At 37.2% G+C, this 25,237-nt stretch overlaps 1 protein-coding gene across 1 annotated transcript in view; it reads left to right on the top strand.

Annotated features, from left to right (window-relative positions):
• Positions 1-1,686: 1,686 nt before the first annotated feature.
• Positions 1,687-25,237, top strand: part of DCDC2C (doublecortin domain containing 2C) — a 46,947-nt gene continuing 23,396 nt past the window's right edge. Inside the window, exons 1-7 of the mRNA XM_085322940.1 lie at positions 1,687-1,985; positions 4,461-4,512; positions 8,057-8,164; positions 8,863-8,939; positions 13,999-14,130; positions 18,097-18,234; positions 24,968-25,022. Coding sequence (XP_085179066.1) covers positions 1,687-1,985; positions 4,461-4,512; positions 8,057-8,164; positions 8,863-8,939; positions 13,999-14,130; positions 18,097-18,234; positions 24,968-25,022 — 861 coding nt within the window. The remainder of the gene's footprint in view (positions 1,986-4,460; positions 4,513-8,056; positions 8,165-8,862; positions 8,940-13,998; positions 14,131-18,096; positions 18,235-24,967; positions 25,023-25,237) is intronic.

Below are 25,237 nucleotides of genomic sequence, written 5' to 3' on the forward strand. Positions count from 1 at the left end.
AAATGATTTGATTGAATGATTAAATGCAAAGCTATGAATTTAATGTTTTGATGAAATGCATTATGCAGCATTTCTCTACTACTGACCAGAATTACAAAATAAAGTTTGAATAATTCACTAGTATCCATGAATAAAAAGAGAATCATTGTCACTTTTTCTGATGAAATATTTGCAAATGACTTTTAAATGAGATATTCAAGTGATGTTTGTGCATCAAATAATCAGTCTATGATTTGAGAAGTTAGTTACCCAATTCCCCAGATATAAAAGCCATGATTTATTTTATAAATTAGTCTCTGACTAAAATGATTATAATGTAGCAAAAAATGTTATTGTTCCTTATTAAGTAATCTCCCAGACTCTGGTAAACTTGAGGGTTCTATTTTGAACACGTAGGAGGAAAAAAGAATGTGTAACTAAGAAATGGAATTTTAAATAGTATCTAAGATAGATCTTTTTGTTCTCACTTGTAAAGATACATTTACCATAGTTAGATTAAATGATCATGGTCAACCTGGAGAAAAATGGGTAGAATTAATTGACTGTATCTTTAGTAAAACACCAAACAAGGTTAGGGCATGAGTTTGAGCATTTTCACATGTTCAGTTCATACGGCTTAACTGTTGGAATGATCCTTGGTTTTGTCCTAGGTCAGCTAGCACTCTCCCAAACCACTCYGGAGAAGGGACTGGCCATTAACGCGGCCCGTGACAGTCTGGATATGTTCATCCTCTTCTGCGACCGAAACCAGTTTAGCTGTATAGACCCTGCACCAGCTGGCTGCAGAGCCGGACAGCAGAGCTTGAATTACATGACTAATAGATTAAAACATCTTCTTGTTTAAATTTTGCTTTATTAAAGGACATAATTAAGTATGATAATGTAAGGTAATATAATTCTTGCCTTAAATTTTTGTTTAGCTAAAGCCTAGTAGTCACACCAATGCAGGCTGTAATTACTCACGTAAAACTTGCTGTTGTTCCTGACGGAGGAATAAATGGGAAGAGTCTTTGAGTCTTCCCATGTGCTCAGTTATCTAAAAGCAAAGGAATGAGGAATTTTAAGCGTTACAGATGGTAGATTCTTATTCTCATTATATCAGCATAAACATATTACTTAAAATGTACATATTCACTAAACCAAATCTGATTTTTCCCCAGCAAAATAAATTAAGTAATTATAGAAAAACTCTGTATTTGCTTAGGGTTGTATAGTAACAGAGCCTATAATCCTAGGAATACAAGGAGTAAATACACTTTATAAATATTTATTCATATAATAATGCCTAATCAGGACTAGCAACACTCTCTGGGTRGCCACTGGCCATTTTTACTTAATATCAACACCGAGAGAAAGCTGACTGGCTCCAGTAGTGGCCAGGAAATGTCCAGCCTCAGGCGTTACGATGGAAGAACTCAGTCGTTTAAAAAGGAAAAGTAAACTACAAGCTTTTTTCTTTGTTGTTAATGCTCCACTGCCAGCCAGCGGAAAAGCCGCCGCCGCCGCCCGGCCGCTTCCCGCCGGCGGCGCAGCGCGGCCGCGGTCACAATCCCCGCGGGCGGCGGCGTCAGGCCGGCGGCGCGGCAATGGGGGGCGGGGGCGGGCCGGGCCGCGCCGGGCCGGGCCGGGCGGCGGCGGCGGCGAGGCCTGCGCGTTGCGCCGAGCGCCGCGCCGCGGTGCGGCACCATGGTGGCGTCGCCGGCGCCGCCGCCGGGCTGCAGCCGCGCCGACCTGGCGCCGGCCCGCACCGTGCTCGTCTACCTCAACGGCGACCCCTTCTACCCGGGCAAGAAGTTCGTGGTCAACCGGCGGCACGTGCCCACCTTCGAGGCGCTGCTGGCGCAGCTCAGCGAGGCCGTGGCGGCGCCCTACGGCGTGCGGGCGCTCTACACCCCCCGGCAGGGCCACCGCCTCCGCGACCTGGGCGACATCGAGCAGGGCGGCAGATACGTGGCCGCCGGGCTGGAGAAGTTTAAGAAGCTGGAGTAAGTCGGGCCCCGGGGGGCTGACGCAGCCCCGGGCCGGCCCGCAGCCCTGCTCCGGYGGCGGTTCCTCCCTGCAAGCGCAAGACTTGCCTTTCTGGGTGGTTTATGGTTTAACAGTCAACGTGTTTCTTCCTTGTCTTTGCCAGTTTAGTCATAACTTGCCTTGTCATTGGCCCGATTTTATCGTCATAAGTTGCCCTGTATCAGCTAAAATGCACTTGAAAATACAAAAGGGAGAGTGAAGAAAAGGAGGTGTAAAAATACACTTCGCTGACACGCCTCACAGTGGAAAGGCAAACTGCTGTCTGGTGGTGGCACCTGAGCTTTGCTCAGCCAGGCCGCTCCTCTGGGAAGTAGTGCCGATCAGAGGGTCTTTCCTTCTTTATGTTTTAATTAATCACCCTGAAAAGCTGTTCTGTGCTGATTTTAATCCACTGCTTTCAGTCTGCTGTCATGTGGGACACTGTGATGTTGGTTAGATGCTCCTGCTCGGGGAAGGCAAATCTGTACGTTGGGGCCATCAACAGCAGAGACACAAAGCCTGGATTTTTCGCCAGTGAGGGCAGTGGTCCTCACAGTGGACAGTAAATTACAGCAAAAAGGATCACTGAGTTTTTAGGATGCTACATATTTTATCTTGGGCATCTGTGCAAATGATGAATTATCTTCCCTAATGTACAGAGAACTACAGTCTATTTTTCCAAGAGAGAGGTAGTTAAAACCTGTAAGATTTACTCAGTTTTACTGTTGCTCTGAAGAAGAACCTTGAGTACAAGAGATATAGTCAAGAGTCTCATCAGCTTCATGCATCCATTGCTCTTACTGCTGTTTTGGGAAACTGGAGCAACAGAGATGGGCAGTGGCCTTTTTTGGAGGCTAGTGCTAGAACTAATTCACTGCTGTAAAACAGAATTAAGTCATCTGAGTACAGATCCTGAGKGACTGATAAAAAATCACTTATGCTTTCAGTTTTGTCATATTAACATTTTTGAACAAATATTTTTGTTTGTGTAGTATTTAGGGAATAGCTGATTTTTGTGTGAATAGCCATATTCCCAGGAATACCCAGGAACAAAAAGTTTTTCTTCACTGCGTCATTTTGAAAAAATGCTAAGGGAGATAGCTGAAAACTTTACTGCCATGTATTTTGAATGTGAAACTGAGATTCATATGTTCTTAAGGAAATTGATGTTCATATTGCCTATGGCAACAAGCGAAAGGAAATCATGGACAAGTAAGGCAGCCTGGGGCARGCATCTTTGTCTTCTGGGCTGGAGACAGTGGCCTCCACTGCAAGGAGTACTTAGCCATGACTCCCTTGGAATTACGTAGCTGCTTTSATAGCCTTACATACTAGCAACCTAGACAGTTTTATTTCTCTTCATGCTACATCTCATTCTTATGCTTGCCAGTTTTTGCTAGTACTGTTTTTTTGGTGGTCCTTTGTTAGTTTTTGGCATTTCTGGAGGATCCAAAAGTTGCAAAGTTTTGTGTGAAAAGGTGTCTCCCTGCCGTTAAGCCCTATTGAAACAATCACTTTCCTGTGAAATTAGTCTCTTTTCTGCTTGAAAAAGATCAGCTAGTTAGCTGATCTTAACTGGAACAAAATTACTTTAATTAATTTAGCTAGCCAGCGTGAATAGTTGTTTAGCTGTGGTGTGGCACTGTAGATTGCTTGGAAGTTTTGGTCAAATTTTATTGAAAATGAAGACTGCAGAAATAAAGTGTGATGCATTTTTTAGCATAGAGAGAATTTGTTGATGCCTGAACTGTGGATTTAAAAATATCACTGGAATGTACACAATGATGCCTATTACTGTGGTATGTACATAGACAATCAAAACCATTTCAGAATTTGGATTTTAATTGATGACTTACAGAAATCTGTGCTGGAGCTTTGAAATGAATCCAGCTGCAAGACACTTTATATACATAAATATATATATATATATATGTATATACACACACACACACATACATACATAGTATTCTAGACAAGTACATTATTCAGTAGGTGGTTGTGTTGGAGGTAGGTGATACAATCACAGCTATGGTCATAAGAAAATATATAGCAGACTTCAGGGAGAATTTCAGACTTGGGACCCAGAGTTGATCAAGGGGAGTGGATCCCACCACTTAGTGGGATTTCATACAATTATATATGGCGAGTACTTCTTGCTGGCTATCTCCTGACAATTCCTGGCCAAAGAGCGGGTTTTTTTGGTAGGCTTTCTTAGGTGCCTAACTCCTCCAAAGATAGGGAGCCCTACACCTTACTGGGATTTAGGTTCTACTGTGGTGGCGAAGTGTATAAAGTTTAGTTTTCAGCTGTGGCAAGTTGATGTACTGGTACTAGCATCCTTTTTTGGTTCTATCTTTGTCACCAGATAAGGATTTCACAATAAGGCCAAAGTATTTTTAGATTGTCCATTCTCCTTTGATACACAAATGTACTTTGTCTTTTTTCCATTACAGTTATATTGAAATAGGAATTAAAAAGCAACAGGGGAAAAGGAAAGAAGTGATGGTAAGTGTTTAAATTACTATACAAAATATCCACTCATTATTTGTTTGTATCATTTGTATTTAACAGTTAAAATGTAATATTTAAGGGAAGAATATGTTATGGTAGTAGTGTCAATACACTAGATATTCATTATCCTAAATTTTGATACAAAGATATATTAATCTTGAAGTTTCTTATATTTTTTTTGTTTATATCGTCTAACTAATTATCAATTGACTAAAATACATTATTTTCTGCATTTTTCATAATTAAGAGTAATTATTGCACTTCTATTTTCAGTAGCCTGTGGAAGCAGTAGTCCAGATAGTTCAGACAGCATTAGCTATAATACACACATTTAGTGGTTAATCGCAGAGTCATAGAATAGTTGAGGTTGGAAGGGCCTTCTGGAGCATCTGGTCCAGACTAGGTAGTGAGTTGCACTGTAGTAGTGAGTTGCACTGTCTGCTCTTGATCTTGGAAACACCATAAATAGGCCTGGGCAGAACCTTAAGAGTTTATTCTCTATCTTCCTTCAGCTAAGGATTGAAGAAGAATCAGTTATTCCTAAGACCAGTATCTATGCTGAGAGATGGCCTATGTTCATACAGCTCGTGCGATCTGCTGCTGAAAATTTGGCTTTAGTTGGGGAAATTTCCCATCTCTTTTCCTGCTTTGTTCAAAATACAACATTACTAGGCTCACAGTTTATTTTGATGATTCAAGCACGGCAGTCACCTCTGATCTCTAATGGTTTTCATCTCACCTGAAACTTAGGCTGGCTAAGTAAGGCCTTCCATGTTTTATTCCACTCTGAAGTCAAAGAGGTTTTCTTAGACCACATAGGCATTAAGCTAGCTTATTTGAATTTGAAGTGGAACCGAGGATGAGAAAAGTTCAGAATAAAAACCTAATGGTTGTAAACCTGTATGTAATAAGGCTTGATCACACAGAAGACGTATCACCCATTTTTGTAAGACATATCACCCATTTTTGTAGCCTCTTACTTTTCAGAACAGAATGGGTTTTAATTAAATGACACCCATTTACTGTAGCAAGTTTTTGAGGCCACTATTGATACAGATGCTGGGATGCTAAACTGCATATCCTTAGTCATTTTTTGCAGTTTGACCTGCAAGATGTACATTTGTATTGCCACATCTCTGCTGTGTTTGTCTTTATGATAACTCTTTATTGTCTGAAACATAACAGATAAAATGAAAATGTGTGCCCTATTTAAATCCCATTTGAATCCTCAAAATAAGTCTTAAGTGGTATAAAAGACTTCTGCTGGAATTAAAGCAAACATAAGGAGGGCAATTTTAGGCATCCGGGAAGCCGTGAATATCACATGTGTATACACCAGAGTAAGTCTGTATGTATATAATGTGTCCAATATATGCTTTTCAAGTCATGTCCCTGTGCAGGTAGTACAGAGTCCAACTGCTAGATATGCATACTGTATCACTGAATGTTTGATTTTGAGTCCAGTCTTACTCATTTGATATACAACCTAGTCTCAGTCAATGTGGTACAGATTGCGTACAATACAGAGTATGGGCATACTTAGCCAGCTAGACTTATTGATTATTCTTCTGCATAGGATTTTTGCATTCTGTCATACAACACTGAATGCAAATAAGCTTTGGGTTCATAAAGATTAAATGGGAAAGGCCTTAAGTAAAATTTTATGTTTTGTATTATAATTGGAACTCAATTTAAAACAGAGGTTTTCAATAGTTATTTTTTCCCTCTGTCATTATGTTTATAGTAAAATACCATTTGAATGAATTGGATTAAGCTACTGGCTTCACTGAATTAGGCCCATTTGTACTGAAAGTAAACTGGAAAACAGAGTTAGTCCCAGGCAACTTTTGTACAAGAAGGTTATTTCTTGAAATTTTGGGTTATCACTTTGGTATATCTTTGATATAAATTAATAAAATCCAAGTCTGTAAAATGCAATAATAAAGTATATTTAAAATCACATTTTAATTACTGTGTGAATAAAAAACCRCCAGTGAACTTGTATTCTTGAAACTACATTATCAAAGCTATTGTAATGAAACAAACATCTGTGTCTGATTTGGATAACAGTTCTTCTCTTTGTACAGCTTTTTATTGCCGTACTTTATAATACTGTTTTAGCCATAAAGAATATCACACTGAATGTGCCACTTTTGCTATGTTTTATTATTTTCTCCCCATCAAATAGTATTTAGAGTCAAATTCAGTTCGTTCATGTATGTAGACTTAAAGCAGAGACTGAATCTAAGTGATTATAGAAAGGATGACTTACGTATCTGGGACCAGCAGTTCTTGGGATGGGGTGGTTGCTCCAGCTGTGTCCTGCCTATATGTTATGATGAGACCTATGTGTTTATTCTCCTCTTCTTGTACCTTCTATTCAATTGAAAGAACACCAAGATCGTGGGCAGGAGATCTGTATGTGATGGCTCAATTACACAATATCAGAGCATATTTCCCTCTGACTGAATCTTCACTAATACATTAAAAAGTCTCCTAGAACATGTTTGAGTACTGGCTCTTGATAATCTATACTGTTAAATTTTTTGTACGGATCTGACATGCTTTTGGCCTGGAACAACTTGTACACCAATTCACAGTCACAGTTGGAAGATAGAATGGGCCAGAGACCATTCAAAATAGGCACGAACCATGTTTTGCAGACTAAGTGAGCTTAATATTACGTAATGAGTATGTTAAGTTGTGCTGGGGCTGGAGAATAGGTGTCTCTGTTTCATTCACTTGTACAGATACAGCAAGTCCCTGTCTGGGTGGGACTTGTGAGACCAGGTCTATGTGATGCATTGTTCCACAGTATTTGATCAGTCTAAGAGCTTTGTTGTGCTCCAGAAATATTATTTTCAGCTAGGAAATTGATAGCTATAACAGAAATGAGAGGACTAAAAGGAGAAAAATTGCAGTTTATCAACAGTACTTAATGTATACTCTGTCTAAAACAGTAACAGTATTCAGTGGCCACCTTCATACTAGTATGGACAAGGCCAAGATGTGGGCTTGATCCCTGGCATACGATAGAACAAAATTTTAAATTTTTTAGTGTAGTCCCTGATACATTTTTGACTAATGCCAGCTGGCACTCTCCCAGTATCCTTTGAGGTTAACATTTCCTATGAGCAGTATAGAGTATCCCATGAAGAGAGTTTAGGTATGGATATGAGCCATTCTGTGCCTGATGTCCTCAGATCCCTGGACCTTTTTAGTATGTTGGTATAGATATAGCCAGCCGTGAGGCTGATTAAAGGCTAAATATGAAATGAAAGTTAAAATGGTTATTGTGAACTTTTATATCTAACCATCTCCTTGCCATATACATCTGCTGATAGAATCCCATCAGGGAAGATCTCTGATTAACTGATTCTTAGCACCTTTTATTTTTCCACTGCACTTACAGCTTTTACATCTAAGGACAGGTTTAAGCTGGAGAGGAGATTTATGCTTTCCTACTTTTGCCGTTAAGACTAGAAGCAAAATCTTTGTTCCTACTGGTTCCTCATCACGAAACATATGTTGCTGTCAGATCAAAGGAAGAAGGGGGTGTAAAAGAATGAAAGTAACACTCTGGGAGTACAAGGGAATTGTTTGTGTACAGCTCCAAAACCAAATACTTCCATATTGTGTGACAGAGGTGGGTGTGAAACTGAGTAAGATAATGACAGTTGTTACTGGTTTTAATCTGATCAAATTCTATTATTTGCTGTGTCAATATCCACTGGATGAATAGATCAAAATTACATAAAAGTTTATAATCACTTCAGCATCATTAATGATGTGAAGAGGGCAGATATGGCATAAACTGAAACAAAATGTTGCCAGGAATGTCTGTTCTTCAGTAGATGGGGAAAACAGGTTTTAAAATTACTGGCCTACTTACTATAAATATTTACATCTTTATTCCAGTTTGGACTCCTGTATGGAAATCCTTTTTGATTCCAAGTCTCAATTTTTCACTTTTTAGTTTAGCAAGTATTGGAAATGCTGTGGCAGCAGCTTGTTTTCTTTGGGAGAGAGCTTATCAGGCCGTTTGACAGTGACTTCTCTGGTTGATTAAATTGTGTCAGTTGCTTCAGAACAGAATCATCTTTTGGATGAATGGTGAATGAACATGACACAGGTTCTCTAGGACAGAAGACACAGAACAGTGAAAATCTTGGGATTTTTCAAGTATGACAGATTTTCCAAAATACTGATAATGTAAAATGCTATACTGAACAAAGATAGCATTTGAAGCTGGGGCTGGTGTTTATATTTAAGGAATGCTTGTGAGAGTATAATATTTTAAACATCTTGCGTCAGCTAATGATGTATGATTTATTTTTTCTGCAGATTAAACCAGTAGTTCATAGTTCTATCCGTGTGCCTTCCAGATGGCAATGTATGTCTAATAAGCCACGTAATATCAAGTAAGTGTGTTATAAACCAGACATTTACATTTGGTTTTAAGTTTTCTACTCTAATAGTATGTACAAACTCCCAAATATCTATGTTCAGTTAAAAGCTAAATATTTGTAGTGAAGGTCTAGTATACGAAGTGTGATTCAGAATGGTCAAATTCTGTCTGTATTAACATATTTCATAGATCCTACTGATTTAAATTAAATTTGAATAATACAACAGTATGCTAGTTTTCCCCGAAATATTCTTAAGGAAAAAAGAAATGATGTGAGAATGACAGAATATATTATATGCATAATTATTTAGTGCTAGTGAAATATAAAAAAAGAAATACAAAAAAAACCCATTATGTAATATTCCAAACTATTATATGATATAAAATGTGTACATCATGGATAACATGGTACTTGATCTTTCTTTTTTTATTTAGAAAGAAATCTATTGGAATCATAAAGCATTGCAGAGATAAAACAGTAGTGTGTCATGAATGGAGAATAAGAGCAAGTAGTTCTATTAGTTGCTAACGAAACCTGTTTTCTTACAGATTTATGTCCTATATGCCATAAACTCTCTAAGAATAATAAACCAGGATGATAAACCACACTCTGTTCCATGTCCCAGATCACTCTTACTGGGCATGGGAAATAGTATGCTGTGGCTACTGTTCTTACCAGCAAGCTCCATTACTTAAGTCATGTGTATTACAAAATTCAAGTAATGTCACCTCCTTTGGAGATGTCATGCTTCCTACACAGCAAGACCAGAATGGTTCAACCATGCAAGAATGGGGGAGTTAAGCGTTGAATATGAAACAGAAAAGATAATAATACCTTGTGTTTCAGGTATTCAGGTGCTTGAATGCTATATTAAAATTTATTTAACAGAACAGCTGTTATTTAATATGATGAGCATTCAAAGTGGTATAACCAGAGAAGGACCACTACTAGGAGTCTGTAAATGCTGATTATCTAATTTTTAATTCAATTTCAACTTACCTAGTAATAATTCAGGTTATTGTGACAGTGTGCACATGTACGTAACTATAAGAAGTTGCAAAAAAAGAGATCAAAAGATTACAGATTTGCTAGGTCATCTTTACGTTAAACTATTCTTATAGGACCTTTTTTATGGTCACCACATAACAACTTGTCTGCTACAGGAGAAGCTCAGGAAAAATAAATGTGTTTGCATCATTAATTGAGAATCAGAAGACTGGGACTCTAACAAGTGGAAATGTAAAATTAAAACAATACTGAAAGTGGCATGTGTTCTTTGTATATATAACTGGATTGTTATCCTCAAAGCTTTGTATGGTCTTACTTAGAACCGTACTGTATAGATCTTTGAAGCAAGCATGATAATTCCTATTGAAGAGTTTTCTGGTAAAAGCCAGTAATCTTTAAATTGTACCCAGAAATAAATGCAAAGCCATCACATAATTCCAATGTCAAAATCAAGAGCTAAAGTTAAAAAAGTAAATTGAAGAGCATCTCTGATGTTGTATATGTGCTGAATTGCTCCTTTAAGGAAAGGAAGAGTGCATTTATTTTATYGAATAATTCTTGAACACTGTATGTAGCGTAGGGCTACGAAGATGATCAGAGGGCTCGAGCATCTGCCCCATGAGGAACGGCTGTGAGAGCTGAGCCTCTTTAGCCTGGGGAGGAGAAGACTGAGGGGGGATCTTCTCAATGTGTACAAGTACCTGAAGGGAGGGTGTCAAGGGGACAGGGACAAACTCTTTTCAGTTGTCCCATGTGACAGGACAAGAGGCAATGGGCAGAAATCAAAGCACAGGCAGTTCCGCCTGACCGTGAGGGGGAATTTCCTCCCTGTGAGAGTGACAGGGCATTGGCACAGGTTACCCAGAGAGGCTGTGGAGTCTCCTTGCCCGGAGATCTTCAAGGCCCACCTGGACGCAACCCTGTCTACCATGCTGTAGGTGACCCTGCTTGAGCAGAGGGGTTGGACTAGATGATCTCCAGTGGTCCCTTCCAACCTTACTGATTCTATGATTCTATGATTCTATGAATACTCTGTTTCAGTGTATAATCTCCAGGCTTTATATTAATATACTGAAAGTTCCACTAGATGGCCCCAAAGTCTTTCCAAATACAACCTTTATTATTTCAAGATGTTGGTTTAATGTGGCATCCAGACATAAATATTTGCTCTTGGTCAAAGATTGACACACTGTGCTAGGACTTCTCCTAAGCTGTTTTTTTTCAGCTTAAAAAAGTTTGAATACATGTTCTTGAAAAGCATTTTGCTTGCCACAGTGTTTTTACCTATGTAAGTTGTACTTCAAAGCTAAATGGGTGGTTAAAACATAAAATGTGTTCACTTGATCTTCAAGTAACAAAGTATTTCATTGACAGTTACAAAATAAAAGGAAGAGAGAAAGCTGTACTGTACTGAGCATTTAAATCTTTGCTGGATAAAGAATTATTAAATTAATAAATATTAATTAATTGATTTTTCTACTGTTTAAATTATCTTAAGTCCCTTATACTACACAGAAGAAGCTTCAGATTCCTGTTTGATTTACATAGATGATTATTAAAAGTTGGTAGTGAAGAAGGTTTACGAGATACTTTCTAAAGCACCTTAGAGCAGGTTTAYACAACTGTCAGTGCGAAATAGTTACTTTCAGGCTAGACTGAAAATCTTCTTTTGAAACTATATTTTCTGCAACTGTAGATTTTTCAAGGCTGGCTGTCACAAAACAAGGTAACTTGTTACCAACATGCTGTACTCTTGGTAGGTCAGTTACTTTTTCTTATAAGTTGGATCAGTTTCTCAGTTAAGTTAGGCTCTAACTAGTTTTCTGTGGCGTTACTGTTGTTTTGATGGAGAGACTAGATATAATAGAAAATTGAACTTGTAACAATTATACATAGTACAGTATAATTAATATTTGCATGTGTTAGGTGTCTGCTGTGTCACATGTCAAGTTATAAGTTGTTATTAGAGAATTATTTATTAGAGAAAAATGTAATACGTGAAACTGTCAGAAATTTTCAGTTGTAAAATACAATGTCAAAAGAGTGAATGGATTTATTGTGTGAAAATTAGGTAAATTGAATATTAAGATTGATATCATTAATGACAAGAAAGAGAAATATTGTATGAAGTGTATAAAATAATGTATGGACAAGTTGTGAGTTATGAATAATCTTCAGAAGTTATAGAGGAAAAACTTTTGGAGTAATAGAAGTGAAGAAATTCAAACAGAAAGAAGACATAGTCCTATAGGCTGAGGAAGCTTGCCTTACTCCCCCCTTTTTTTAATGGGACAATGTAATTGTTAAAAAGGAGGTTCTAGTCAATGCAGAAGATGAAAGTGATCTAAACATTCTTCTCTTGATAAAGAGGAATCAGGAGTTGGGAGAAGAGTCTGTGTTGAAAGAAGAAAGAAAAGGAAAAGGGAAAAATGGGAAAATAAAATGAGGGTTTAGAGAGTGTTCTACTGGTCACAGAATCACACAGAGTCACAGAATAGTTGAGGTTGGAAGGGACTTCTGGAGATCATCTAGTTCAGACAACTGCTGAAAGCACAGTCAAAGAGCATGCTGCCCAGGGCCATGCCCAGTCAGGTTTTGAGTTTCTCTAAGAATGAAGACTCCACAATGTCTCTAGGTAACCTGTTCCAGTATTTGATTACCCTCACTGCAAAAAAGGAGTTCCTATATTTAAGTGGAATTTCCCGTATTTTAATTTGTGCCTATTTTATACCACTGTGTACCACTGAGAAGAGTCTCATGCTATCTTCTTTACTGCCCTTCCATAAGGTATTTATACACATGGATGAGATCTCGCCGAGCCTTCTCTTCTCTAGGCTAAACAGTCCTAGCTCTCTCAGCTTCTCTTATGTCAGATACTCCAGTCCCTTCATYATCCCTGTGGCCCTTCGCTGAACTTGCTTCAGTATGTCAATGTTTGTCTTGTACTGGAGAGTCCAGCACTGGACACAGCACTCCAGATGTGGTCCTGTTAGTGCTGAATAGAGAGGAAGGATCACCTCCATTGACCTGCTGGTGACACTCTTCCTAATGCTGCCCAGGATGCTGTTGGCCTTCTCTGCCACAAGGGCATATTGGTGGCTTGTGGTCAATTTGTTGTCCACCAGGACACTCAGGTTCTTTCCTGCAAAGCTGCTTTTGAGTTGGTTGTTCCCCAGCCTTTATGGTGCCTGGAATCCCCAGGTGCAGGATTTTGAATTTCCCCTTGTTGAGCTTTGTGAGATTCCTCTTGGCCCATTATCCAACTTACTGCGGCCCTTCTGAGTGATGGCACAACCACTGGTGGTGCTGTAGCAACCATTCCTCCCAGTTTTGTGTTGTCTGCAAACTGACTCAGGGTGCATCCCGTCATCTAGGTCATTAAAGAAGATGTTAAACAGTACTGATCCCGGACTCAATTCCTGGGGCTTAGCACTGGTAACTGGCCACCAGGTGGGCTTTGTGCCACTAATCCCAATCCTTGGAGACTGCAGTTCAGTGAGTTTTCAATCTACCTCATGATCCACTTATTTCATCCATACTTAATGAGTTTGTCAATGAGGATGTTATGGGAGACAGTGTTGAAAACCTTGCTAAAGTCAAGATAAACAATATCCATTCATCTCCCCTTGTCCTTCAAGCTAGTCTTTTCATAATAGAAGGCTATCAGGTTGGGGAAGCGTAATGTCGCCTTCATAAATCCATGCTGATTACTCATTTCTTCTCCATGCTGATTACTCATTTCTGCTCATTTGTGCTGGGGATCATGAGGATATCTTTGGATAACATAGATTCAAACTAACTGAAGTCTAAAGAACAGTATATTTTGCTGTTGACCCATCCATCATGTTAGATAGAAGCATATTAAGGATACAATCCTATATTTTTATGAATGAGTTTTAAAGTTGAATGAAATAGACTAAGATTTAAAATGAATTGTTGAAATACAACTGGCAATACTAATAATTATCCAGACTGCCACATATTGTTGAATTGATACATTTGGTCTTTCTGTTCTTTTTTACTTTCTTTACTAAAGAGAGATACTTTCTTTGCCTTTTGGCAGTGTTTTCACCAATGGAGAGATGATCAAGCCACCTATAAAATTTATCATACCGAAGTTTACTCTGAAAAACTGGAATTGTGTCCTTGCTCTAATTAATGAAAAAGTGTTTCTTCGTTCAGGAGGTGTTCACAGGTAAGAAACAATGAATAATTTAATATGCCCAATAAAAATGCTCGGTCTGGCAGTTTATCACTCTTTTTATTCATATATCGTTCACATAGCACACATCAGATTATGATGTTCCACTGTTTGATTAGCAATATATGAAGAAGCTAGTTATCAAAAGCAGGATTTTTTCAAGCTTCTGAGAGTTAGTRGTCCTTAATATGTATATTACTTTTTTTATTTGTTTGTGACCGCAGTGCAGGCAATCATACATTGACGGAGCCTATGTTTCCAGCCAGCTGGAACCATGAATGCAGTTAATACACAATCATACAATACTGAGCATGAGGACATGACATGATATATCTTGCTCTTATTTTGTAGCAGTTGGTTTATGATTTCCAGAACATTGGTGTATGCTATATTTTAGTTTAAGAAATGGATGTCCAAGTAAACTACAGCAATTAATGTACAAGATTGTAGAAATCATAGAAGAGGTTCTTAYAGTTGCACAAGATAGGTCAGTAAGATTAAACGGGCAAGTGTTATTGTAGTAAAGAGAAGATTAAATACTTTTTCAATTGTGAATGGGATTTAAAATTTAAAACTATGGTGCAAGTTCTTCTTGAGTCAGCTGCTGCTATTAGTGATTATTTATTTTTGATCATATGCAGTTTGTAAACAAAAATATACAGGTAAGTTGCACATGAGTGAGCTTGCGGTATATCACTTGAGAAATTAAGCAAAATGAAAGAAAAGAGTTCTACCTTTTTAGATAAAGCTCTTAATTTCTCAGGACATAAATGAAATTTTGTATCTTTTGTGCCTTCTATCTAAAACCGGTAAAATATCTTTTCCTTCATGTGATCTTTCCTCTAATTGTAAGGATAAGAATCCTTACACTTCAAAGAGTCCTCTTAGGGGAAACTTTTAAGGTGAAAATCTTTCAGGTGTTATTATGTCCATCTTCTTACTTATTTTAACTTCAGAATGGCTCAATGATTCTTTCTGAAGCAACTATCTTTCTGAACAACTGTTCCTTTGAGATCTATCCATATGTTGAAAGTATTTACCTGGTGGCAGAATTGTTCTTGAAAGTTACAAATAAAAAAGGAATATACACTGAAATATTTTCTTTGTTACATTATTTACCCATATATCTCTCGGGACCTATGCTTATTTTGAATTAGTTAATTGTTCTGCTTCTATATCCATAACAATATTTGAAGAAATCAGGACTGCATACTACTAAACCACACATTTACAGCTTGTGAACACATTACTTTCCACAGAAAATACCAACAGAAAAAATTATCTTATAACATTTATTTCTCTTTTGAGAGAGTGTACATGTGTGCAAATACTGGAACTGTTAGCCTTGTTATTCTCTGTGGGGATGCATTCCTTCTCCATCTCCTCTGTATGTGACATGTAGTATAAAAGAGAAGACTTTGCACCTCATCTCCTATCTTTTATTCTCAGCAATACAGTGGGTTCATAGTGATTTTTTTTCTGTGGGTTATACTGAATCTGTGGTCAAGCCCAAGTGCCCTTTCAAAATGCCTGGCCTCATTCATCTGCCATTTCCTCTAAGATGCCCACAACTTCAGTACATCTGTGTTTTTTGGCATGTTTTTCCTATACACAATGCAGTGGGGAATGCAGTTGGAACATGCCCTAAGTCTTCCTTCTTTTAGTGGGGTTTATACTACTGCAAAATAGGCATGGCATATGCTTCCCTTTCGGTTCTCCTCAGTCGATTGGCTTTATCGAGCCACTTTTCTGTGTTTCCTGTTGTGTAAAACAGTTTCATCTTTATTTCTTTGCCTTGATCCAATGATTCCAGCTTGGAACATAGCCTTATTGTTAAGTCCCACATCCTTTGATGTCCTTGGAGTTTTTCCCTGTTACAGAACAGAATGAGCAGGCTTAGCATGTGCTTTAGAAAGAATCAGAGACTTTAGAAAGAATCAAAGAATTTTCCTTTGATATCTTCCTTTTTGCATTGGTTTCTTTTTCTCTAGCAATTTATCAGCTAGAAACATGAGATCTTCCTTGGAACTTCTCTAACTGCATAATTTTTGCATACACAGTGCTGTTCCCTGCTGTTGGATAGCAGGGTGCATTAATTAGCACTCTGTTTGTGTCTTCCTTTGACCCTCTCAGCACTTTCACTGGTATTGTATGCTTGCCTTCTGTCTTTTGGATAGCTTTACCAAATAGCCTAGCCATTTTAGAATCAACTTTTGTTCCTAAAGCTTTTATGTAGCAGAGGGTGGCCATTACCAGATCCTTCAGTGAGGGTGTGTCTTCTTAGTTTCATACCTGACCTTGATGTTGCTTGCAGTGGCAGTAACTTCAAAAAGAGGCCAGCAGGCTCAACTCTGCTTACAGGAAATACAAAGGTTAGGACATACTATTCTATGAGGAATGGCTGTGAGAGCTGGGCCTATTTAGCCTGGAGACGAGAAGACTGAGGGGTGAATCTTATAAATGTGGATAAATATCTGAAAGGAGGGTGTCAAGGGGACGGGGACAAACTCTTTTCAGTTGTCCTGTGCGACAGGACTAGAGGCAATAGGCAGAAATTGAAGCACAGGAAGTTCCGCCTGAACGTGGCGTGAGGGAGAATTTCTTCCCTGTGAGAGTGAYGGAGCACTGGGACAGGTTGCCCAAAGAGGTTGTGGAGTCTCCTTCTCTGGGGATAGTCAGAACCCGCCTGGATGGAACCCCGTCTAACATACTGTAGGTGACCCTGCTTGAGCAGGGAGGTTGGACTAGATGATCTCCAGAGGTCCCTTCCAACCTTACCGATTCTGTGATTCTGTGATACTGAGAGAGGTCTATACTGCTCTGTATTGTGTCAGTGTTTGATGTCAGACAGGATTTCAGGATGCATTTTAATACTCCTACAATTTGAACAATTATAGGACTTCTAATAAGATGGCCTGTGTGGAAAATAGATTACTTAAATCAGGAATGCTGCATCAAACAACCCTGGATGAAGCCTGGTTCATAACATTGCAAGTAGTGGTGAATCAAACCAMTTGGCTTCATTCTTTCAGCATGCTCAGAGAAATGCAACAAGCTGTGGAAGATCTCCCTTTAAGGACCTGAAAGAAAGATTTCACACCTTGGAGTGGATCTGTTTTCCTCAGGCAATTTTAAGTGCTTGTCTGGCAGCTCTGAAACTCATGCTGCTTTACATCCAGATAACTGTTTATGCTAGACTACATGTGTATATATGTCAAATATGGCTTCACACCTACCAAACAGGATGTTGATGGAAGTCTATTCTGGATACGACCTCAACCTCCTTCCAGGGGTTATAGTGCCTGTTCAACATTTGCAAAAGGTTGCCTTTGAGATGTGTATCTCACCAGAACTACATGTTGTACTGTGCAGTACTACCTGCCTGCAGGAATGGCTATGGTGCTTATCTTAGTCGTCCTGTGGTCCATACTGCTCAACCAATGTGCAGCTTCATTTACGTATTAACATTTTTGAGATGTGAAAGGTTTGGAAGGTATGGTGGATTCTTTTCCCCTATGTCATGGAACCTAATGTTTAAGTGATTACCCCTCTAGGTTCTATATAAAAGAGGAGACGAATCTCACCTTCTGTCAGGAGATGAATCTCTGTCACATATCATCAGTTTATTTGCCTTGAAATTTAGACACATATGTTGGAAATTCATACAGTTTCAGACAGTCTTTTCTTGACCGGGAAATATGGAATGCTATGCCTGACGTGAGCTTCTTCCAGGAGCCCTTATACATCGTATGTTGTGTTCATATTTTAATGGGGGTACTGAAGGTGAGAGGGGCAGTATGTGTCGTGGGGGTAGGATAGGCGCTTATCCACAGGAGAACTGCTACAGGACCACCAAAAGTCTCTGGCTCGAGTCCTAGGTAATATGCACATACAGTTTGAAAGGATGATATATGTAATAGAACCACTTATTTACGTTCCTTCTGTTTCTTTTGATAACAGGTTGTACACCCTGGATGGTCATGCAGTGCATAGCTCAGATGGCTTAGAAGATAATCATTTTTATGTTGCAGTGGGCAGAGAAAATTTCAAACCATTACCATACTGGCGTTCCCCTAGAGTTCCATCAGAGGTTCGATGGTAAGTTTTTTCTTGGTACAATCCCATGTCCTGCAAGATGCTGAACACACAAGTCAGCTGTTCCTACCTAGTTTTAGACATTTATCATTAGTTCATGAATTAGGAACTTAGCCTTTCTCAGATCTACTAAGATTCAGTGGAGGATATACAACTGTGTGGAATGAATTGCCCCTTCTGGAGCTGCCCACATTCTCTCTGTTGACTGCAGAAGAAGACTAGAGCAATTTAGATTGTAACTGAGGCATATAAAATCATCAGAGGCAAATACTGGCCTCTGCTGCAAAACAAAGCGTGTAAGCGTGCAATTCACTAGTAACTTTGTTGGTAGTATGTTTGATTGTTGGTTCAGAGTGAAAACACTTAGCGGAAATGGATTTTACCTTTTTTTTGTTTTTCTGTGTATAGTACATTGTCTTTTATTTCTCAGTTCAAGTACTGCGACAGTGGCATTTCGCTGGAAAGTACCTGTCTTTGGTGATATTTTAAGTTGTGATGTATATACTCTTCTTTCTTTGCTATTTTTGAGCATTATTATTGCTAATCTGTGGATTATTGAATGCAAAAACACAGACAAGACATAACTTGGCCCTCTCCTGGACATTGAGGTATATTCTATGTCATTAGCATTAACATATAATGGCAAGTATTCTGTGCTGTTAACTCTGTTTTTACTTAGTTTCATTTTAAATCAAAGAGTTAATAGTATATTTAAGTGCTTTGCTTTAATGTTTTAATTTATTATGAATATTTTAAAATGTATTGTCAATCATGTTTAAGAGGGATTTTCTGTTACTCTTCCAGAATTCTCTTCTTGAAGCACCTGAAGATTCTTTTTATTTAAATTGAAAGGGAAAATATAATACTGAATTTAACTGTTGTATTGATTTTTCTCCTATAATTTTGGCAAGAATCTTCTTAGTTCAGTACAGATGGTATAAATGTAAAGTGTCAAGTATCCATTCCTGATGAATGATTCTTTCCATGACTTAAAAGTTACTGAATTTAACACTTCAGGTAAAGTCTTGCTATTGTGTGTTGTTGATTAGTCTGAACTCTTTGTGAAAATATAATTGTTGTATTAGGTAGATAGTGTTTATGCATTTTCCAAAGACCTTTACTATTATTATTTTCATGCTGGGTTTTCAACTTCATTTTAACTTTTATACTTCATACAGTGTTCCTCAATTATTATCATCAATGGCTAATTAACTGACAGTGCATGACTTCTGATTACTTATTTAAATTAATTAATGAGCCTGAAAGATTTCATGTAGGTTAGATCCAGGAAAAGATGTTTTAAGTCATTATGTTCTTATCAAACTTCTTCTCAGTAATAGATAGGGGACTAATTTCTTTCTTTTTTTTTTTTTTTTTTTTTTTTTTTTGAAATAAGTGTCAGGACATTAGATATTAAACACAAGTCTAATAAAAATGACAGAACAGTGTTTATATTCTATATTTATAGTACAGTTTTTATATTCTGTAGTTGAAATTCACTAGTTGTTGGCATGGACAGCACAAAACTCTCTGTGCTGCAGAATTTATGTGAGTGTWTAGGTACATGCTAAAGCAGCTACCCTTGAGAATTGCCGGGTAGATTGGATGTTAAATACCACATTTGACTGTTTTGTTGTGGCAATGCTCCCATATTGTTTTTATTTATTTAGGATATTTTTGGTTATCAGCATGCATCTTTTTTCTTCAGATCTTATGTTTGCTATCTTACTTGATAATAGTTTTTTTTGGCAGTTTTTTGAGATTTTGTCGTGTCACTGTATGTTCTGTTTTTAGGTATTTATTAGGTTAATGTTCAGTTTTCCTTTAAAATTGCTGAGCTGTGTTAGAATATTAGAGCTCATAAAAAGACTAAATCATTGGATTGTGACACTGGGCATATGAGCAGTATATATGTGTTTTATTAGTTGAAGAGGCCCTGGTTGTGYCCTCCCAGGGAAATTCTGTAATCAATATTATGAGTATGTATGTTTCTAGCTGTGGTGAAATCAGTTAGATGGTAGCTTCAGTAAATTAAAAGAATATATGTAAGAAAAATGCATTTTATTATATAAAATAATAGTTAATTCAGTACTACTAAACTGAAAAGAGTCTGTTTTCATATGTTTGTTAACCTAGGAGAATGAACTTTCTTTCAACTTCTTGTAATGGTAGTATTTGGGCACTGGCTGATTTTCTGCTGCTTTTAAAATTCTATTAGCAATTCCTGAAGCCTTCCAATTTTTATATAAATACTATAATTTAGTAGTAGTATTGTTAAATTTAGCGTACATTCAATGTGTTATACAAAGTGATTATCATCTTGAATTGTCTGAAATTAAGTTGTCATGCATCACAGATTAGGGAGTTACAGATGTAATATGTTTATCAAAAGATAAGCTGGTATATTCTGTTCCAGCCAAAGTTTCTGAATGATTGTGAAAAACTAATGTGTAATGTTATATTGGTCTAGCCAGATACATGGATAGTCATTAAAAACTACTTTTTTATAATGAAAATGCTTATTTTTTTTCCAGTAGAAGGTAAAGTAAAATATTTCTGTCTATCACTACAGAAATGTTACTTCCACTGAAATCAGAAATCATTCTGAAAATCTGTAGGCAGAGGCATCTCTTAAGAGAGGGAGAAGCCATATATGAAGCAAATTACCTCTACCAAAACACCCACTTGTCTTACCTGTACTAAACCTATTTTCAGTCATGTATTTCTCTTAGTTGGATACTGTGAGCATAGAGGACTAGTTATGTCCTAGTCCGATGAAACTCACTTTCATGTCTGCAAATTCCAATATTGAACACTATAACATTTCAGTTTTCTACAGTTGCTTTCTTATGTATTTATTTCCTAGATACTGATCAAATGCATTTGTTGAGCAAATCATTTTTCCCCTCAAATTTGTGAACCATCTGACAATTTCTAAATGAGGGACACGTGAATGTAGACTATCTGGGCTTTCTTCAAAAGGAGCTGTCCGTTATTTTAGTGGCTCAGACCAATCCTTCTAAAACCTACATTCTGACTGGCTAAACATATGAAATTCTTCAGTCATGAAGAATCTTTTCTAAAGCAGAAACTCTTATGAAAATACAATTGGAAGAAACACCACAGTGTACTAACTGTTCACATCTATTATTTAAAAAGTTTTATTAACTGAAGAAAGACTTTACTTAAGTGTCTGTGTCTTTAAGTATTTAATTCTCTAAGCATCTGTCCTATTGGTAAAATAGAACAGGATGCATAGGCAGAACTTCCAGGAGACATTTCTTGTTCTCTGTGATAAAAGAAACTTTCTTTCAGGAATAGGCATCTCAGCTGAACGAAAGCAGGTGGAAAGACATTTAGCTGCCCACGGAGGCAGTGAAAAGTGTTACCAGCTCTCTATCACCATATGAAACCATGTTATAGGACCCTTTTTGTGAAGTAATCAAGCTCTATTTTAAGAAAAATGTGTTTTTGCTCTTGCTGCTTCAATTCCAGAATTTCACTAACCCAGCGGTTAGAAACTTGATTTCCAGCCTAAATATATTCATGGCCATGCTTGAATCCATTTGTTCTTGTGACAGTATTATCTTTTAGTTTTAGCAGTATTTCTGCTTGTTCTTTCAGATATTACTTCTTATTTTTTTTTTTGGTGGATCAAATTTAATATAATAGTATTGCTAAACTGAAGAAAACATCCATCAAATACATTGATTTTTTGCAATTGATCTTGTAACTACTGAGATCAGTTTTACACGCTTTCTTAAAAGCTGCTTGATATAATTTAAATCTAAAGCAGTCCTTCACAATTTGCAGAATCTTGCCTTTCAGCCAATAAATGCATTTCATTTGCAATTCATATTATTTTGGGGAGAATTACAATAGCAAGATGAGGAACTAAATGCTTTTATAAACTAGATCTTTTATAAGAAAGTGACCTTTTGATATTCCTTTTGGAGGAGAAGGTAGTTATTAAGTACTAATACCAATTCACTGATTTAGTAACTTTTGTTTCGGGTACTGTACCAACCTCTTAATTTACTACCTAAACCAGTACATTATTTTTATTTGAACCAATGCTAGCGTTCATTCCTCAGCATAATTTTCTTAGTCATAGAATCATAGAATCAGTAAGGTTGGAAGGGACCTCTGGAGATCATCTAGTCCAACCTCCCAGCTCAGCAGGGTCACCTACAGCATGTTAGACAGGGTTCCATCCAGGCGGGTTTTGACTATCCCCAGAGAAGGAGACTTCACAACCTCTCTGTGCAACCTGTCCCAGTGCTCCGTCACTCTCACAGGGAAGAAATTCCCCCTCACGTTCAGGCGGAACTTCCTGTGCTTCAGTTTCTGCCTGTTGCCTCTTGTCCTGTCACACAGGACAACTGAAAAGAGTTTGTCCCCATCCCCTTGACACCCTCCCTTCAGGTACTTGTACACATTGATAAGATCCCCCCTCAAATGTTTGTCCTAATAAATGAGCTTTCTGCGGCTGCACTGACAAGATGAGGGATTTTTACAAATCCTCTTCCATGGGCAGCTAATTATCAATCAGTGCTTCTAAGAATGGATAATCAAGTATATTCCATCTTGCTCTGATTTAGCTTAGATCACCATTTCTTGAAGACTGGTGAAGTAGCTTATTTTACCATGACATTATGATTCTGGAGCTGAAGGTCATGTTATACAAGAAGAGGCTGAGAGAACTGGGTTTGTTCAGCCTTAAAAAGAGAAAGCTCAGGGGAGACATCATTGCTAATTTCAGCTACCTAATATGAGGGCAGGAAAGATGGAGCCAGATTCTTAACAGAGGCGCACAATGAAAGGACAAGGGAAAACAGACGTAAGTTGCAACATGGAGAATTCTTGTTAGGTGTTAGAAAAATTTTCATTATGAGAGTAGCCAAACACTGAAGCAGGTTGCCTCTTGAGGCTGTGGAATTTTCATCCTTGGAGATATTAAAGATTTAAATGGACACGGTCTGGAGCATCTAYTGTGTGTTGGCCATCCTTTGAACAGGGAATCAGACTAGATGACCTCCAGAGGTCTCTTCTACCTTAAATTGCGCTATGATTCTGTGATCACAGTGAGGGGTAATTGTTGCRTGCTCTGCAAATATCTTTTCTTTGCAAAATCAAGTTTGATTTTCTAATACTCCTTTATTGATCTGGTAATTGGTCATATTGCAAATAATTCAGCCTCTAAATAATAAGTCTTTGAATTTGTTAACTGCTTTAATTCATGGAAACAGATATGCTCAGRGCAAACTACATGTTCTTTTATTTATGTATCTTCCCAGTCTTAGTATAASTCAGTGAGCAATTAATGATAGCATCACAATATCATGTATTCTTCTGGTTCTGAATTAAAAGTTCCACAGAAATTATACTTACTAATAAAATTATACACAGATAACTGTAATAGTAGAAATGGACTGCATAACTGTAGTAGAAAAAATGGATTGCATAATCATTACTTATTTGTAAGTGCATACTTGAGCTGAATAACTATAAAACACATTATGATTTACGGTGGTTAGAGTTTGGTTTAAAACTGCCAATAAGATATTTTATTCCTCTTTTTTTTAGAACAAAAGCATAAATAATCAAGTTTTTATTATAGGAGAGTATTTCTATCTGACTGCTTTAAATACCAATTGCGTCTGCTTTAAAACTGTCGTCTAGTTCATGAGTCTATGAAATATATTCACCTAAATATTGAATATTGATAATTCAAGATTTACACTGTAACACTTCAGACTTACTTGTACGTAAGGAGTGTAAATTTGGGCAAGACTGATGGCACACAAAAGTCACTACCCTTTGGAGGTCTTTTGGGGAACTAAATCAAGTGACTTTACTTCATACTATTTAGCAGTGTTTAAATACTTCATAAAAATACTTCACAGCAGTGTCTCAATAATTCACAAGTTCTGATGTAAAAATTAAAATTACTTTGATTTTTTTCAGAATTTAACTCTATACTGCGGTTTCATCATGTTTAAAAGTATTTTATTATCACTGCTTTGGTAAAATTATGCTGSCTATTTTCGGGAGGACTTTTGCTCAAAAAATAATGGTATTGAGAAAGCAATGATATAAATCTTGTACATCTGCTCATAATTATTTTATAACTTCATTAACGCTATAATATTTAGCCATAATTCAGATCGTGATTAGTTGGATTTTAGGTTGTCACTGAAGATCAAAATTCATTATTTTATCTTACAGAAAACTTGTATTTTGTTTTTATAATTAAAAGCCTCAGTTTTGCAAACGAATGATCTGAACATATTCTTCTTTCTCCTTTGACTCCTGAGGAAAGCAGGAAATATGAGCTAATGGGATTTTTTTTGTTATAATAAGATTCAACAAAGACATAATTGCTTTCAGGCTGACTACCTACCTAACACCTTTCTGGTACAATTGATACAATGGACAATATCCATTTCTTGACTTTGTAAACCAATCACTTAATAGTTCTTTAAGTAGTACATTCAATTTGTAGGGATCAATATTTAATGTTGAAGCTAAACCATTCATGTGCATCTGAAAGTACTACGTTTTAATGTAGTCCCTTGTTATAGTTTAAATACTCCCTCCATGCTGAAACTGCTCAGTGGATGAAAAGAAAGGTTTGACAGCATTATTAGAGTTATTTAATAATAAGAAAATAATGGAAATCCAGTGTAATACTTTTCATTCAAAATCAACAAATTATGCATTACTTGCCTTTTAGCTTATATGGTGAATCACGAGCATCTTCAAGAAGATCTAAAAAGAAAAAGGCAAGAGTAAGTTAAATCATGACTTTTGATATGCATTTTAAATATGTTTCTGGGGTATGTTTTGGTAGTATTTTATTTAATTGATATATTATGAGATATTGTAATGTTACAGTAAAAGCTGACAAGAAAATAAAACTCTTGTAATTTCAATTACAGAAAATCTCAATAGGAATTACAGAATTCAATTGTGTTGATTTAAATATTGCCTTGTAAGTAAATTA

The sequence above is a fragment of the Rhea americana genome, unplaced genomic scaffold, assembly GCF_003343005.1.
Source record: "Rhea americana isolate MKP2758 unplaced genomic scaffold, rheAme1 scaffold_80, whole genome shotgun sequence".
Taxonomy (NCBI): Eukaryota; Metazoa; Chordata; class Aves; order Rheiformes; family Rheidae; genus Rhea; species Rhea americana.